Source organism: Centroberyx gerrardi, chromosome 11 (assembly GCF_048128805.1).
Source record: "Centroberyx gerrardi isolate f3 chromosome 11, fCenGer3.hap1.cur.20231027, whole genome shotgun sequence".
Classification (NCBI taxonomy): Eukaryota; Metazoa; Chordata; class Actinopteri; order Beryciformes; family Berycidae; genus Centroberyx; species Centroberyx gerrardi.
In genome coordinates, this window is record NC_136007.1 from 12,132,522 (window position 1) to 12,148,930 (window position 16,409).

Consider the following 16,409-nt stretch of genomic DNA (forward strand, 5'->3'; position numbering starts at 1 on the left):
AATGTGTCAATTTGCATTTTGCATTTTGCATTTGCATTTTGTTCCAATTCTGAGATTAGACATCAGCTGATTAATTGCTTAGGCCAATTAATTGGTAAGATCAGAGATTTGTATGAATAATTGACAAGTGGTGCTGGAGCGTGATAACTTAAGGTAACACACAACATTTTAACTTCCAGTTAAACGAGTGGATTTCCTTCCTTTTCTTTCCTCTAAGAAAAATGCTGATCACATATCCAGTGTCATTAAGTTTCATATGGCTAGCTTAGCATATAACTGATGATGTGCACTGACCAGCTATTAGCTTCTGTTTTGAGGCAGATCGATTGGTCGGTCCATGGAGTCATAACAAAGTTTGTTGTGTGTGTTGTACTCTGGTGAAATATTGCTTCAACACTGTAGGAATTAATAATTCTGATGTTTGTCATATTTTCCAATATGCAGATGTTTGATAGCAATTTATTTGGTGGTTCGCTGCCATTAAACATGAAACTGCATTGTCAAAAACCTCACAATTCAACATGCCAAGAAGTTGTCTCTTTTTTTCTCAAAAGTGTCTTCACTGTGGCATAATCCAGTATCCAAACATGAGCCTCCTCTTCCTTCCTTCACAAATGAGAAAAAAATAGGAGGCAGCTTCTAGTTTTGCATTTTCATCAGTTTTGGTGGTTTAGAAAGTATTTTAGATGAAGATATATTGATAGCAGGGGTTAAAACAAAATGGCCACCAAATGTCCTGATACCCTGATTACGTATTGTTTGAATGTCAAAGCTGAATCTGATATTTGGGAGAGAAAATAACTGATCTCAACTAATCAAAAGTGTGTTTTTTTGTAGAATCATAGACTTATTTTATATACAATACTGTGTAGCACACAAACATGCAGCAGTTTTGTTATGTTCATTTAAATGACTCTGAAGTGACAATGTAACATGAAATAAACATGTTCAAACAGGTGAGTGCATATGTAGCAGAAGATAAAAAAAAAAAAACACTTTGGAGAACTATGTTTGTTAGATAAAGATAGGGCCTTATTCATAAAACTTACCAGCAAATTTTGCACTTGCTACCTGCCTTAAATTGCCTTTATGGCAGTAGCAAGACAACTTTCTAAGTGTGGCGTGTTGACAGATTCTAATTACTTTGTGTGAAAATACCAATGAAGTTTCTCCGTGCAGCACAGCATGGGATCCTGTTACATGCAGCCTACAAATGCTGAGAACGTTTTCCACTGACATGTCTATGCACCCATCACAAAATAAGGCCTGCTGTAATGACAGGACACAGTCTGACTGAGTCCACTGACACCTCAAATCAATCACACATGACACATCAGAGCCGTTTCAGTAGGGATGATGATTTATACTACAAAACTAGTGTCTCAAGCACCTGTAAAAAATGTGGCTTTTCTGGAGTTTCTGGGGAAGGGTCTGACTCAGGTGGACTTATGTAAGAGAGGATGGGTATAAATGAGGGATGAGCTGCTGTACAGACTGCACCAGACTGAGCAGATCCAAGGCTTCTCTTGAAAAGCAGCAGTTGGTTGCAACCGTCTCCCAGGTAATCATCTCAGTTTAGTTCTAATTGTGAATAGACTCAGAGAGAAAACAGCTTTCTGAACATCATGACATGCACCTATTAGTTTTGTTGGAGCATTTAATGGCATTTTTCTTTTTTTTTCCTCTCTCCCCTCAGACCTCAACATGCCTGAGTCCTGCACTGATATCATCAACTTGCGCTACCAAGATGGCAGCGAGGGCAGCCCCTCCAACCCTGCCAAGTTCAACAGCCAAGACTATGAGCACCTGAAGCAGTACTACCTCAGGAGGGAGGGACTTTTCGTGGACAACACCTTCCCACCCGACAACAACTCTCTGGGAGACTTGCCTGATCTCAGCCAGCGGCAACAAGACCAAGTGGAGTGGCTCAGGCCTGCGGTAAGTGCCATTTATAACACAGCCTGACATGATTAGACTTTGGTTTTCCTTTCACATGTGTCTCTGAAGTTAGAATATCATACAGGCAAATGCATGTATTTTCTATAGGATGACACATTTTGACATAGTTGCATTTTTTGCATGTACATGCTTGACTTCATCTGATTCATCTCCTTCTACGAACTTTGTTTTTGTCTCGGTGCAGGACATCATGAAAGGGCAAAACATCAACAAGGAGCTTTCTTTCTTTGTTGAAGGAGCTTCAAGGTTTGACTTTGGTCAAGGGAGTGTGGGTAAGCAAGGATTTCTGACTCATTGCTCAGTAGTAACAAAAAAGTGTGTGCAAGGTTGTGAATTTGAACTGTGCATCAGTACTAGAGACCTGTGGATCTTCATTTACTAGGTAACTGCTGGTTTCTGGCTGCAATTGCATCGCTGACATTCCAGAAAGATCTGATGGTGCAAGTTGTTCCTCTTGACCAAAACTTCAAGGACTATGCAGGAATCTTTCACTTCAGGGTAAGAGAACAATAATACAGATTCCATAAAGTAAACTTTTTCATGACACAAACCACTCGCCATTGTTTGCCTCACGTCATTCAACTAATCTGCATTCCTGACGACTAACCTGAAACTGCTCCTCTGTCAGTTCTGGAGGTTTGGAAAGTGGGTGGATGTTGTCATTGACGACTACCTGCCAACGTACAACAAGCAGTTCCTGTCTGTGCGCTCCAAATCTGGCAATGAGTTCTGGGTTCCTCTGCTGGAGAAAGCCTATGCCAAGTGAGTGAGCAGCTCACCCACCCTGACCTGAAACATTTGGAGTCACAGTTGCTGTATGTAGCAGTGGGACAAATATCAGAATTAATACTTAAAATCCTCAAGATCCCCACGAGACCTCTGATGATGTTCAGCTAATCAATATTGACTCCATTGATATATGATAGAAGAAAGAGTCTGTTATAGTACTACAATGACGAAAATGATCTGAGTGGTATCCATGACGACCTCCTGTACAGCCTGTTGTAAAAAAAAAAACTGTTTTGTCTGTGTTTCTGTCAGAGTGTGCGGTTCATACGCAGACATGAACGCTGGTCTTCCATCAGAGGCCTTCAAGGATTTCAGCGGCGGCGTGCACATGACTTACAAACTCAGAGAGTCTCACACTGCGTCCCATGATAGCGAGCTGTGGCTCTCACTGACCAGAGCCACCGGGTGCCAGTCAATGATCTGCTGCACGACGTCCCAGAAAGGGGTAAGTAGCCCTTTGTAGCAGAAATTCAGTTCCGTTTCCCTACTTTATTTTTTACTCTTCTTGCTCTTCAAGGACTCAGGTCTTTTTTTGCTGCTTTAAAGTCGAGATGAAACGGCATTTCGAGAGTATCTAACTTCCGTATCGTGACATATTTCCAAGTGAAACAGGAAAGACAGGCGGGACATAACGTTGGGAGGAATTTGATTTGAACGTTGAAAAGTGGGCGTGTCATAACACCCGAAGACACACCGAAGTACCATGCTATTGCTAGCTAGCTAACTAATGAATCTTAGCCTCTTAGCTCTGTGCGCTAAAAGTTGAAGATTGATTGATGGGTGGATGTCATGATATTATTGGTTGAAATTAGTTACGGGCATGCTTACGTAAGCACACGGCATATTTTGTTTTACAGGAAGAAAACATGATTGAATTTTGATATAAGAATACAAAGAAATTGATTTTTTGTATTTTTTTTGGCATATATTGGTATATAGGTGCACAATATGACCGGGGATGTGATCTAAAAGGGTTAAAAAGGCATTTTTCATTTCATCTCGACTTTAAGAGAGAAAGTAAAATATAAAAAGAAAAACTGCATAAATGAAATTCCATGGAATGATTTGCTGTTTTGTCTGTTTCAGGATGAGTTGGTGAACACTGTGGCACACACTGGACTGGTGGACGCACACGCCTACACTGTCACAGCAGTTACTCAGGTAAGTGTGTGTGCTTGTGTGTGTGTGTGTGTGTGTGCGTGTGTGTGTGTGCACGTATGGGGGTGGGTGGGTGGGGGGGTGGCATATTGAAAATAATCAGTGTAATGCCATGAGCTATAGGAGTTTGAATTGGCAAAATTCTCTTTCCCTATCTTTCCTTCTATCCTTGTCTTCGTGGCAAAGTTTTGTCAGCAAAAACTTTTTAAAACTTTTTTTTTATTGCTTTTTCAGCATTTGAACATACATTATAAATTTACAAACAATATTAAAATTTAAAGAAAAGAGGAAAAAAAAAGGAAAAAAAAAGAAAATGCACATTCCTCTTGACAGTGTGTAACACAGGCTATCATACAACAATATTACATCTCATATTCATTCACTGAGCATAGACAGTTAGACGATGTACAGAGACCAAAGATGGGGTATATAGGGCTGGACGATATGGTTGAAATCAATATCATCATAATCACAAGGATTTTTCTCGATATCAATACATATCACGACATGGCTCACGCATGCAAAATCATGTTAAATAATCAAATTAATGTTCATCTCATTGAACCGAATGGCAACGCCAGGTGTGATGCCAAACAAAACTGAAACTCATTTCAGAGCATTTGAAATTGTAAATGTCACGATATTTGGAAGTTTAAAAAGTTACACTGAGGAAAAATAAAAAGTTAAAACATTCTCTTTTCATTTTTAGGTTGAGTGTAACGGGACCACAGTGAAGCTGGTCCGAATCATGAACCCTTGGGGCCGTCAGGAGTGGAATGGAAACTGGAGTGACAAGTATGGATGACTCATATATCATCATCCCAAATTCATTACAAGTTTACAATTAAAACTAATAATGCAACATGAGCACAGATAGTTTCCACAGCAATAAAAAGATCTAGTTTATACTGCGCTACAACTTCATTATTTTTCTGTGAAGAACAGCTAAATCCTGTTCCATGAACAAACCTGTATGTCATATGTTGCATGCTCTCATTAACTAATTTTATTGTTGTGCTCAGGTCATATCTGTGGGACAGAGTTAGCCGCGAAGATCGGGCCAAGTGCTTTGAACGTGACGATGGAGAGTTTTGGTAAATAATGATAGAGATTTGGAAGCAACATCTTAGGGAATGAGCAAGATCTATAGATTTGCTTCACAATTTCTCCCTCTGGTTCTTCATCTATCGATTTTTCTCCTGGCTTTTCGTCTCTGTCTCTCTCTCTTTCTATCCGTCTACCTGTCTGTGTCTGTCAGGATGGAGTTGGAGGACTTCTGCCACTATTTCTACATTATGTCCATCTGCTGTGAGAACCCCAACTTTATCGATGGTGACCTCTCCTGCCAGTGGAAATGCATGATTTATGATGGCAGTTGGGTGGCAGGCAGAACTTCAGGGGGCAACATCAGTCATGGTGGGCCTCATTCATCCTTCCACCCTTAACTCGAACTGTGATGTCTTTTTCCTTTAATGTGTGGGAGCACAAAACAACAACAAATTTTCTTAAGCGCCATCTGTATTGGTTACATTATTTAACGCCTCTTTTCCCGTCCCTAGCTACCTTTTCGATGAACCCTCAGTATCGCATCAGAGTGAAGGAAATCGACCAGGAAGAGAAGGGAGACAAAAACATCTTGCTGTCTCTGATGCAGAAACCTGCTCAGCGTTATCGCAATAAGATGAGATCCAGCCCCATTGGACTTACCATCTTCCAGGTCTGAGTCCTGACCTTTGAGTTTATTATATAACAAATAAATTATGATTAGTTAGTAAATAAGTAAAATGCATTGGCATATAAGAAAATGATGAAACCCCAAAAATAGTTAAAGGTGAGTTAAAGGAGCCCTCAGCAGCTCTTCGGAAACAAAAAAAAAACAACCAAGGCGACAAGAAAACGCACAACTGAAATTGGATAACAGAAATTAAATGGCAGCAAAACTCACCAATGAGGACAACTGTGTAACAAAGTGCATTATTAGTCATTAGTGATTATGTGATTAGTAATTAAGAAATCTGCTTTTGGGATCACATGTGCCTCTGCTGACATAAGATTGATTCCTGGCAGAACTTTCTCTTTTGCATTTCTCCAAATTCATTCGCATTTTTCACGCTATCCCTATGACAAAAATACTGGAGTGGGTGGAAACAATGTTTACTGCATATTGACATTCTTTTTTCCCATTTCAAATCCAACAGGTGCCACCAGGGGTAAGCACCAAGAAATATCACACACTACCTATATGCACACAAAGCAAAATCCACCATCAAGTTATTTGAATGATATAATAGCCTGTGATCTGATGGAAACAATTACATTTAATTAGATTTGTATTCGATCCAGACACCACAGGGCCGTCTGGGATCCTCCTTCTTCAGGAGCAACCGGCCAGTGAAGCAGCAGCAGACTTATACCTATGAAAGGGATCTGATCGAGCTGCACAGCCTGCAGCCCGGAGAGTATGTGATCATCCCCTCCACCATGAAGCCCAACAAGACCGCAGACTTCGTTCTCACCGTCTACTCCAAGGCCGACAGTGACGTGGAGTAAGGAGTTTACTTTGTTTACCATGATACACAGCAAAAAATGTAGCACGGGTGCAACAGAGGAAAAAATCTCAGTGTCAGAGCAAAAGCTCCATGCAACACCTCTATGCAAAAAACACCAGTTTATTGGTTACGTTTTCGGTACAAGACCTTCATCAGAACAGGTGAAACATTCAATGACACCATCTATATAGACTCCCAAGAGGAGGTGTGGATAAGTGTAGACAAGTGCACATAATCATAAAATATATGTACAAAAAGTCAATCAAACAATCAAACAGAGTCGTAAAGATTGACCATCTGTAGAGAACCACATAAAAAACATGATTTATGACACAATATACTGTATGTCCCAAATGGAGATTTTCATTCCAAAACAAGGTATACACTACTTAAAAATCTGATCCATACTTTGCCAAAATGTCTGTAGAATGAAAGTAAAACTCACTACAGGATAGTGTTGTTAATGTTAAATTGTTTGATATCTATATAAAACAGAAATATTTTTTCGAATGTAATCATCTACTGTATGTTTTTGAAAGCTTGAGTAATGATCATCAGGCATTGATATAATGTTTTAGAATATAACCTCTAAAGTGCAGAAATTGAATGTTTTAAGTCAAGAACTGAGCTTCCACAACATGAGGCCAATTCAAAAATCATAAATAGCACAAATTGACTGGAAATTTAAGCACAAATCTGCTCTTTAACTGATTCTTTTCTGCACCCAGCGCCCATGATGGAGATGAAGATGAACACACAGATGAACACCCTGTGACTCCCAAGGTATGAAATAAAAAAATTTGTTGAATACCTGTAGCTGTAATTCAATACCATTCAAAATTGAATCTGCCAGTCTGATGTCTAATGATCTGATGATGTTTGTCTCTTTAAGCCAACTGGTGAAGACAATGACAATGGTTCAACCTATGCCATGTTCAAGCGTTATGCTAATCAGGTGAGTTATTTTTCAACCCATGCATGTCTTTAAATCTTCTGTCTCTCTTTTCTCTCTCTCCACTCATCCATCCACCCATCCATTTTCCCATTTTGCCAGTTTTCAATCCCTGTTTTTATTTTTTCTGTCTCTGTCAGAATGGTGAGCTGGGTGACAGACAGCTCCAAAGGCTCCTGAACGACAACTTCCCTCATGGTGAGTTGATAGTCACTTTGCCATGATGTGAGATTCTTTTCCAAACGTTAAAAAAATGCTAATTCACATGTGGAGACTTATTTTTGTTACTCTGTGTCTTCCTTTCACAGGGAGCCGAGACGGCTTTGACCTGGATACCTGCAGGAGCATGATTGCTATGATGGATGTATCCTTCAAAACGTGTTAACATTATTAAGTTATTTTACAAATCACCCCAATTTATCATCTCTGAAAAGATCTATTATTCTGATTCATATGGAATCATGACACACTGATTGGGAGTTAAAATGTTTCATCTGTATGTGTAGTTTTCATCTGTATATATGAAACATTCTTAATGTACAAAGACCGACCGGAGGGCGAAGATGACCTTTGCCGAATTCTCAAATCTCTGGAACAAGTTTGACGAATTCAAGGTAATGTAGCAAATAAAGCCATTAGGAAAACATATTCAACTCATTTCATCTGATTTTCTGAAAGTTGAACATTTTTATTTTAAGAAATATTGGCTTAAGTTTGAGTCTGAAGGTTTTATGTGTCTGTGATGTGCATTTAATCACTTCGGGGGATGAAAATCTGACTTCCATATCCAGAGTCTGTCTGTCTGTTTGCTCAAAGGAAATTAATATTTCTTCCAGAAAATCTTCGATCGCTCAGATGTTTCTCAAACTGGGACCCTCTCCTACAATGAGCTACAGAATGCCATCAAGACTGCAGGTAAAAAAAAAAAAAAATAGATTATTGGATTTGAATTTAACTGTCTGCAGCCACAGTATGATGAATAATAAGCTTATACCAAAACAGGAAAGGGGAAAATACTTCACATGTATGGTTGTGACTGGAGTGATTGTTTTCCATGCGTCTCCACCAGGAATAGACCTGGATAACGGCATGGTGACTCTGCTGACGTTCCGCTACTCCGGCTACTACTCCTCCATCTCCTTGGAGAGCTTCCTCACTCTCATGCTGCGCCTGGACAACATATCCAGTGAGTGACATGCAACCAATCACACCAGTTCCAAAAAGGAAAAGGAAAAAAGCTGCTGTGCTCATATAAGGTGTCCAAATTAGTAGGGCGGGAGCCTAAAGGGGTAAAAGGTCAACACAGCCCTTTAAGGTGAAAAATTGAAGTAGCAAGTTAATATATTTGCTTTTTGATTTGTCACAGAAAGAGTTAACTTAGGGGTTAATTACTGTTTTTTTCCAAGTTGGGTGGTTTCTTGGTTTTGGTGAAAGTTTAAATTGAATCCTCAAGACAGAAGCATCTGTTATCAGGAAAATGGTGGTAGACCATACTGAAATACTCAACACACAATCCAGATTTGAATATTGCATCATTCTTCAAAATTGCAGTAGATTTCTCCATTTTAAGATGTATTTTAAAAGCTTACCTGTGGCCTTTATCTTTATCTGACAGAGATATTTGTGGTTTGTTTTAATTACAGAGCTATTCAGCAGCAAATCTTCCAATGGAGTCATTTACATGGACCAGAATGAGGCAAGTCTGGTTGCACTTATTACTGTGGGGCAAAGAATCTATTATTTCATCTCTAGATCCAACATACATGTTCCTACACAGTGCGGCATTCATTCTGTGCAAGGCCCCATACTTGAATGTTGAAAAAAACTGGATACTGACAAATCTACATTGTTGTGACTTTTGCTTATTCCTTTATTTCAGTGGACAAACATCTTCATGTACGCCTAGACTGCAGCTGACATCACAGAAAAGAGAGACATAAGATGGGAGAAAAGATTTTTGATGGAAATTTTGTCTTCTCACCGAAACATTGTGATGCGATAATAGTTTGCTATTTCTGTCATCAAGTTGTCTTCCTGGAATAAATGTGGTTGTCACTCTGAACTATAAAGTGAAAAATATCTTAATAAAAATATCTTAATCTTCTCTTAATATATGTTAATCCTGTGCATGTTGTGTCACAGTACACTGTAAAATCACTGTACAACAAAATAAACAGGATGCAAGAGAATAAATTGTGGACCAGAAATTGTTTTATTAACTCAGAACAGACTACTCCAGAAAAATACAAAACCTCAACAAAATTAGTCAAACACAAGACCCTTGGCTCAAAACTCATTCCACATTCACTCATCTTCCCAATGAGGCAATATTACTCTTTTCGTCTACACACCCGTTCGTTTAAGTCTCAAAACACACATTTACAAGTGAGCGCTCTCATTTCATATTCGTTACAAATGAAACACGAATTCACCCGTTCAATTCGGAAAATCCATTCATCTTCCAGACAGTAGATCATGAGCACACTCTGCTGTCTGAGTGTGTCCATCGCAGTGCGTTGAATAGTTGGTTTGGTGTGTGTGTGTGTGTGTGTGTGTGTGTGTGTGCACATAATATCCCACACGTCCATTAAAGCAGCCACACTTCATATTAAGACAGTTCTTGTACAACACAGGAGTCTTTGCAGTGTGTGCGAGTCAAATCTCAGTCCTCTTCCTTCTCGATGTAGGTCTTGCAGGCGGAGCGGGCCATTTGCCGGGCCAGGTACCGATCTCTCGCCGAACTCACCGTCTGATCGCTGCTGCGCTTCGCAAACTTGTTCGCTTTCTCCTCCTGTTCGGCGCTCTCCTCGCCTTGTTTCTCCTTCGTCTCTTCTCCTACTACTCCTTCCTTCCTCTCCTCGTCTTTTTCTTCCCTCTTTGTTGCCTTCTCCTTCTCCTCGTCCCTCCTCCTCTCCTTCTCCTCGTCCCGGTCCTTCTCTTTCCGCTTGTCCTCGTCCGGATTCCTCCTCCTCTCCCGTTCCCCGTTCTTGTCCCTCTCTCTCTCTTTAGGGCTCCTCTCCCTCTTCCCGTGCCGCTCCTCCCTCTCCGTATCCCCTCTGCCCCTGCTTCTGTCGTCTTCTCTGCCTCGCTCTCTATCCCGATCTTTCCTTCTGTCCTTGTCATCTCTTCTTCCGCCGTGTCGGTCGTCCCTTTCTCTGTCTCGGTTTCTGTCTCGCTCTCTCTCTCTGTCCCTCCCCCTATCTCGGTCTCTGTCTTGGTCTCTGTGGCTCTTCTTCTGTCTGTCCCGCTCCCTCTCCCTCTCCTTGTCTTCTCCGCTCCCCGATGAGGGCGACCTCTGTCTGTAATGGCGTTTGGAGTGGGTGGAGCCCGGCCCAGGCTTGCTGAAGCCAGACTTCTGGTCATGCCCCTCCTCGGTGTCGCTGTATGAATTGGGGACGTTGTCATGGGAGGCAGGTGAGGGAAGGGGTGAAGTCCTCTCTGCCGCTTTTGAAACCTTCGAGCTCTGAGTTCTGTGGAAGCAGGAAGAGAGATTTAGTTACAGGCTCAGAGAAGCTCTAAAAAACAAATGTGTGTGGTTGTGTATATGGATGGGCAATAATTCAATATTATCATTTAGCGTCTTTCAGTGGAATTATATCCTGATGATATGGTGATTTTGAGATATTGTGACACAATTCTGCTGTCTAAGTTGATGATAAAAAGCACATTTTATTTAAAAAATTTGACAAAATGAGGTATGGAACATTTTAAGGAATATTATTTGAAAATTTCAGTTTTGTTTGACATCACACCTAACATTACCATTCCGTTCAATGGGATGAACATTCATTTGATTATTTAACGTGATTTTGCATACGTGAGCCATATCGTGATATATCGATATCGGAAAAAAATCCTTATGATTATCGTGGTATTGATTTCAACCATATCAACCCAGCCCTAATTGTGTGTATGAGTGAGCAAGTTAGAGTTAGGACTGACTTGTCTGCTGAGCGATCCGGTATCGCCTCCTCTCCCACAGTCTGATTCAGCAGGTGCCGGTAGAAGCCGCTCAGGTCCTTTTGCTTCGTCACGTCCAGAGCAGCTAACCAAAATGAGCAAACATAAAAAACATTAGTTTACACTGTTTCACATGAAGTGGCTTATTTCCAAGACAACTAAAGGATCAGAGTCTAACCTTCCATCTCTGCCACTCTCCTCTCTCTCTCCTCCTCCTCCTTCCTCTCCTGCAGTTTTTGCCTATAGGCGGAGGTAACGTAAGCCTCCTTATCGGCAAACTGCTCTCCCTCCGCCTCCCTCTCCTTCTGGATCTTCCTGTCATCCCTCCGTTCTTGTTCTTTCTTTCGCTCTTCTACCGCTTTCAGCAACTGGTTGATGTACTTGGGCTGTAAGGAGAGACAGAGGAAAACAAGTCGAGTTAGTGTTCATACTAACAATACTGTGATACTTTATTGATCCCAGTAGGGAAAATCTCAATAGGTGATCCCAATGTCAACTAATGCAAGTATTTAAGTGATCAACATCAGGATCCTGTTAGGTATACAGTATGAGAATACAGGCTGAATTCAAAGTTCATTGAATGTTAGTGGCATACATTTTACTATATGTTAGTGTATTGGGTTAATTGAGATTACCTTTCTGTCTGTTCCTCCAAGAACCTTCTTGTTGCTCTCCACTCTCTGTTTTTGAATGTCATCGTACACAGCATCATAATCATATACAGTGCTGTCCTCCTCCAGGGCCTTCTGCATCTCCAAACGAGTCTTTTGACACAGAGAGAGAGAAACAGCAAGAGACACAAAGGCCAGGAGAAGGAAAAAGAGAGACGATCATGATTGTGGCAAAAATATAATACGGGAGTTCACAATATTAACTGGATTCCACAATAAATCTCAGAGTATTTTATCCCTCCTCTCACCTGCTTCATCATCTTCTTCTTCACAGCTTCTTTCTGCAGACTCTCCCCGACCGAGGTCTGAGGACAGACATAACAAAACATCACTTCTGCCATACACCTTCAGTCTAAAGTCTACTAATATGTCATCTGGACCTTGGATTTTAGTTTTTTTTCTTTTACAGAAACCTATTTAGTTTGCAAAATAGGGAGAGTACTGGTAAATTTTGGTATTGACCATGTAAAGCGATTGGTGAATGACAAAAGACAAATTTTGCTGTCTTGATGGTAATAATTCAAAAACCTCGGCTACCTCATCATCAGAGTCATCCCCGAACACTGAGGGTCTCTGCAAGGCTGCTGTCTTGGACGCTGCTTTCTTCTGGGACAAGATCAGCCCATACCTGTGAGAAATCAGAAAAAGACACTTAGCTTCTTAATTCCAGGCCCTGTCCTGCCACAGCCAATGCATCTTGTAAATGTACATGCATTTCACTGGTAAGAATGTTCATAAAGTAAGGTGATGTGAAAACAAATCCAGTTAAAGTGGGAGGCTTTAGGGAGCAGCCTAGCTATTAGGCGTGTATCTGCAGCATTTACCAACATACCAACAAATTTTTCAGTCCTGAAATGATCTGTACTGAACATAAACACTGCTCATCTGAATCCCTCTACAGATTTGTTATCACATTAAGCCCTACACTGCCAAATATGTCAGGACCTAATTTCCAATGAGCTACTAACTTTCATTCTCCAGAATAGCCATATGTACAAGTCAGGTTAGGTACAGCTGAGAGTGATGGTTTGGCTTTAATAAATAGTGTCATTTTCAGTTCAACCTACGCTGGGCATTTTCAATTTCACTTTCTGGGCAGATCAAAATCTGCCCAGAGACCCCCTGAAGCTCAAGCCAATCCCCCCAAAACACAAAATACCACATCAGAGCACATCTCATGTGACACTACTAACGTTTTTATTATCTACCAAACGACCTAACGTTATGAAGTGATTGTGAAACAAAACAAATCGAAACATTATGTGCCAGCAAAATCGAAACAGACGCAAGATAAGATGAACTCTGGTTAGCTGATTTATGATAGTAAAGCTAATTCAGCCTAGCATAACGTTAACTCGAGCTAGCTTAGCAGCAAAGAGCGAACCGTCATGTTCAAGTAACCCTGAGCACTGTAGTTGCTACATTAACTGCGAATTCTTTATCATCAGAATATCAGACAGGTCGACAAAGAGAAACAGTGTCAGTAATTACTAATCAAACACCACGTTAGCGTGTTTGTAACTTACTGTTTGCTAGGGACCGCCATCTTGCTCTGCTGACTGTAAGCAAACATGACAGATTCGATAAAACATTTCAGGCCATACAAGATATGATTTTGGTTCAATTTCAATATTCATATGAATGTAATGTTAGATGACCATGATTAATAATTTGGAGAATTTTATGCGTCCGTTCATCTATTTCGATATTCGTCCACCTGTCTGTTGCGAAAGTGCAGACCTCAATAGACAGATAGAAGCAACTGGCCCTAATGTGAAAAAGGAGATTATCAACAATTTGTGCGATAATTGGGCTATGTCTATGACATGCATCTAAAACGATAGCCGCTGCATAATCCTAATATGCTAATCGAGAAAAAAAAAATTAACAGTAACTATTGGTTTTATTAGGATTTAGCCTACCAACAGATGGCGACATTGCTCCTTATATAGTGTCCTACTCAATGACAAACGTAATTGCCGACCAGTCTCTCACCCCCTATTTATGAAACCAGTCCAGGCAACTGTCGACACAATTAGCAAATTTTAGTGTTTTATTCTTACAGAATTTAAGAGAGTACACTTATCTGCTACCTATGTGTTGTGGCCTGTGTGTTAAAGGTTTCCACATATGCTTCAAATTTAGAAGTACCATTTATAACAGAAACCTATATATGGGTCAGTTGTATAATCATCATAAATGTCATTAACCCCTTCAATTGTAAATATATGTGGTCTATTACAGAATTAGCATAACCTCATAAGGCATTGATAAAAATTGACCAATAGGGTGTGATACAATTTTGTAAATAGCTTACAGACAAAATGAAAGTGAAGTTTGGTTGTGATTGTAAATATGCACATAGCCAATCATATAACACAGAACTCAAAGTGTATTTTTATGGTTACTCTGTACATGGTTTACACATTAGCTTCCATATTTTTGGACACATGTAGCAAATTTCATGCACATCAGAGGAAGACTGTTGGTGCTGTGAGCCAATCTGAGATGTCACTGAGAAAATGTCGTCAAATGTCTCTGTAACTGTGAAACTTGCTGACTGTGAAGCTTCTAGTTGAAACCTTTCCATACACAACTTAACTGCTTTAACATTCCCAGGTAGTTTCTGATCAGGCTGTCTGCTTGGCCTGACCACTGATTGGTGAGGGGAACTCGAATAGGCATCTGCAATTAGGCATTATATTTTACATTTACATTTTACACATTTGGCTGATGGTTCTATCCAGAGCAACTTGTGAATGCAACAGTAGGATAAGCTTAAATTCCTAGATCAATACATTACAAGCAGCCAATAGTAATGAGTATGAAGGTCAGGGGGACCTTAGTAGCCTTATAATATTCCTGCCACCACATAGTGATCATGTAAGAGAAAAGTGCTAGGAGAAGAAATAAGGGTAAGATAAGAGCTAAGCATTGAGGATTGAATATATTTTTTAGTGGAGAGAAATAATAATGGGTAGAAGAGCGTATATCAGTTCATGGGGAGCAGGTGACATGAGGTACTTATTGAAAAGATGAGTCTTCAGCCTGAAAGATGAAGAGTGACTCTGCTATTCTGACTGGAGTGCGAAGAATGATTGACAGGCTGCAGCTGATGTGTAACTACATAAGAAGAGATAGCTGTCATTTCAGATCCTGTTTTATTTGCTCATGTCATTTGCTATTTTCCATGCTGTCACTCAGCCGCTGTGTGCCAAACCTGCGGTAAGTCATTTTCTCAAATCAGATCAGAGAGCGTGTGGCTCACCTGTGATTAAAGCTGCAGCTTTGAACTCCTCCCGTTGCCTCTTCTGAGTGACTCTAAATCCAAACACCATTATCTCTGTCGTAATCTCCTCATCTCCTCTCTGGCCTCAGCGCTAATCCCTCTGGTACAAATAGAAAGACTGGAGCTGTCCACCGGATGGATGGATGGGACGGGTGAATGGATGGTAAAATAGATCAAGGGATGGATGTACGGATGGATAGAGAGATAGGCAGAATGATGGATGAATGGATGGCTGGATAGAGAGATGGCTAGGGACTGGAGTGAAGATGAGGAATCAAGTGGAGAGAGGTAAACATCTGTGGAACTGGAACTTTCCCTCTCTGATATCAGTATTGGAGAGAGAGAGAGAGAGAGAGAGAGAGAGAGAGAGAGAGAGAGAGAGAGAGTACATGTGCTTGTTATCTGCATAAAGGCACATTCTTCTACTATCTTTGTGTAATGAGACACTATTGATGAGGACAAGCCGACACAATGAATGAGAATCTGCAATTAATGAGTTTATACAAATTACTATGTATTGTTTTCCTGTTTCTTATCTTTTAGTATTGGTGTATGAGGAAAAGGGAGAGAAAGCAACTAGGTGGAAAACCTCCTTAAAGAGTTGGTATGCAACTCAGGTCAGGGTGTACGCCGGTTGAATGATTGTTGATGAGTGTTTATGTGTGCGTGTGTGTGTGTGTGTGTGTGTGTGTGTGTGTGTACATCTGGGTGTGTGGGTTTCGGCAGGCTAAGGTTGCTCCTATCCTAGATCTGTGCCTACAGGCAGTGAAGGTAACAGTGTAGCAGTTCAGGCTCAGACAGGCAGGCTACACCGCAGGAGCCGTGAAATATCTCCTGACTTTCTCCCTCAGTCAATACTGCACCCACTTCAATGACATGCCTACACATAAAGGATCATATGACTCCTGGTAATTAACCTGTAGACTTTCAAACAGTAGAGAGGCAGACAGGCCTCTCTTCTCTTCTTTTCTGAACAGAGGCTGAAAGCTGGGAATGTCAAAGGTTCAGACTGACTCCATTAAACCAAGACATGTAATCAAAATTTGCATTCATTTGCATAGGCAGGGATATAGTGTAGGGTA

At 40.6% G+C, this 16,409-nt stretch overlaps 2 protein-coding genes across 2 annotated transcripts; one reads left to right on the forward strand and one right to left on the reverse strand.

Annotated features, from left to right (window-relative positions):
• Positions 1 to 1,704: 1,704 nt before the first annotated feature.
• LOC139920412 (calpain-1 catalytic subunit-like) lies at positions 1,705 to 8,601 on the forward strand. The gene is made up of 17 exons (XM_071910427.2): positions 1,705 to 1,938; positions 2,144 to 2,231; positions 2,342 to 2,457; positions 2,588 to 2,721; positions 3,001 to 3,193; positions 3,835 to 3,909; positions 4,616 to 4,701; positions 4,929 to 5,000; positions 5,165 to 5,322; positions 5,466 to 5,623; positions 6,259 to 6,452; positions 7,184 to 7,238; positions 7,348 to 7,410; positions 7,548 to 7,605; positions 7,716 to 7,771; positions 8,244 to 8,322; positions 8,477 to 8,601. The coding sequence occupies exons 1-17, from the start codon at positions 1,705 to 1,707 to the stop codon at positions 8,599 to 8,601; spliced, it is 1,944 nt and encodes a 647-aa protein (XP_071766528.1).
• Positions 8,602 to 9,600: 999 nt separating this feature from the next.
• On the reverse strand, positions 9,601 to 13,593 carry nsrp1 (nuclear speckle splicing regulatory protein 1). Its single transcript, XM_071910416.2, has 7 exons — positions 13,565 to 13,593; positions 12,576 to 12,666; positions 12,287 to 12,343; positions 12,003 to 12,131; positions 11,546 to 11,753; positions 11,350 to 11,452; positions 9,601 to 10,877 (listed from the first exon to the last, which is right to left on the reverse strand). The coding sequence occupies exons 1-7, from the start codon at positions 13,582 to 13,584 to the stop codon at positions 10,070 to 10,072; spliced, it is 1,416 nt and encodes a 471-aa protein (XP_071766517.1). The 5' UTR covers positions 13,585 to 13,593; the 3' UTR covers positions 9,601 to 10,069.
• Between the last annotated feature and the right edge of the window lie 2,816 nt (positions 13,594 to 16,409).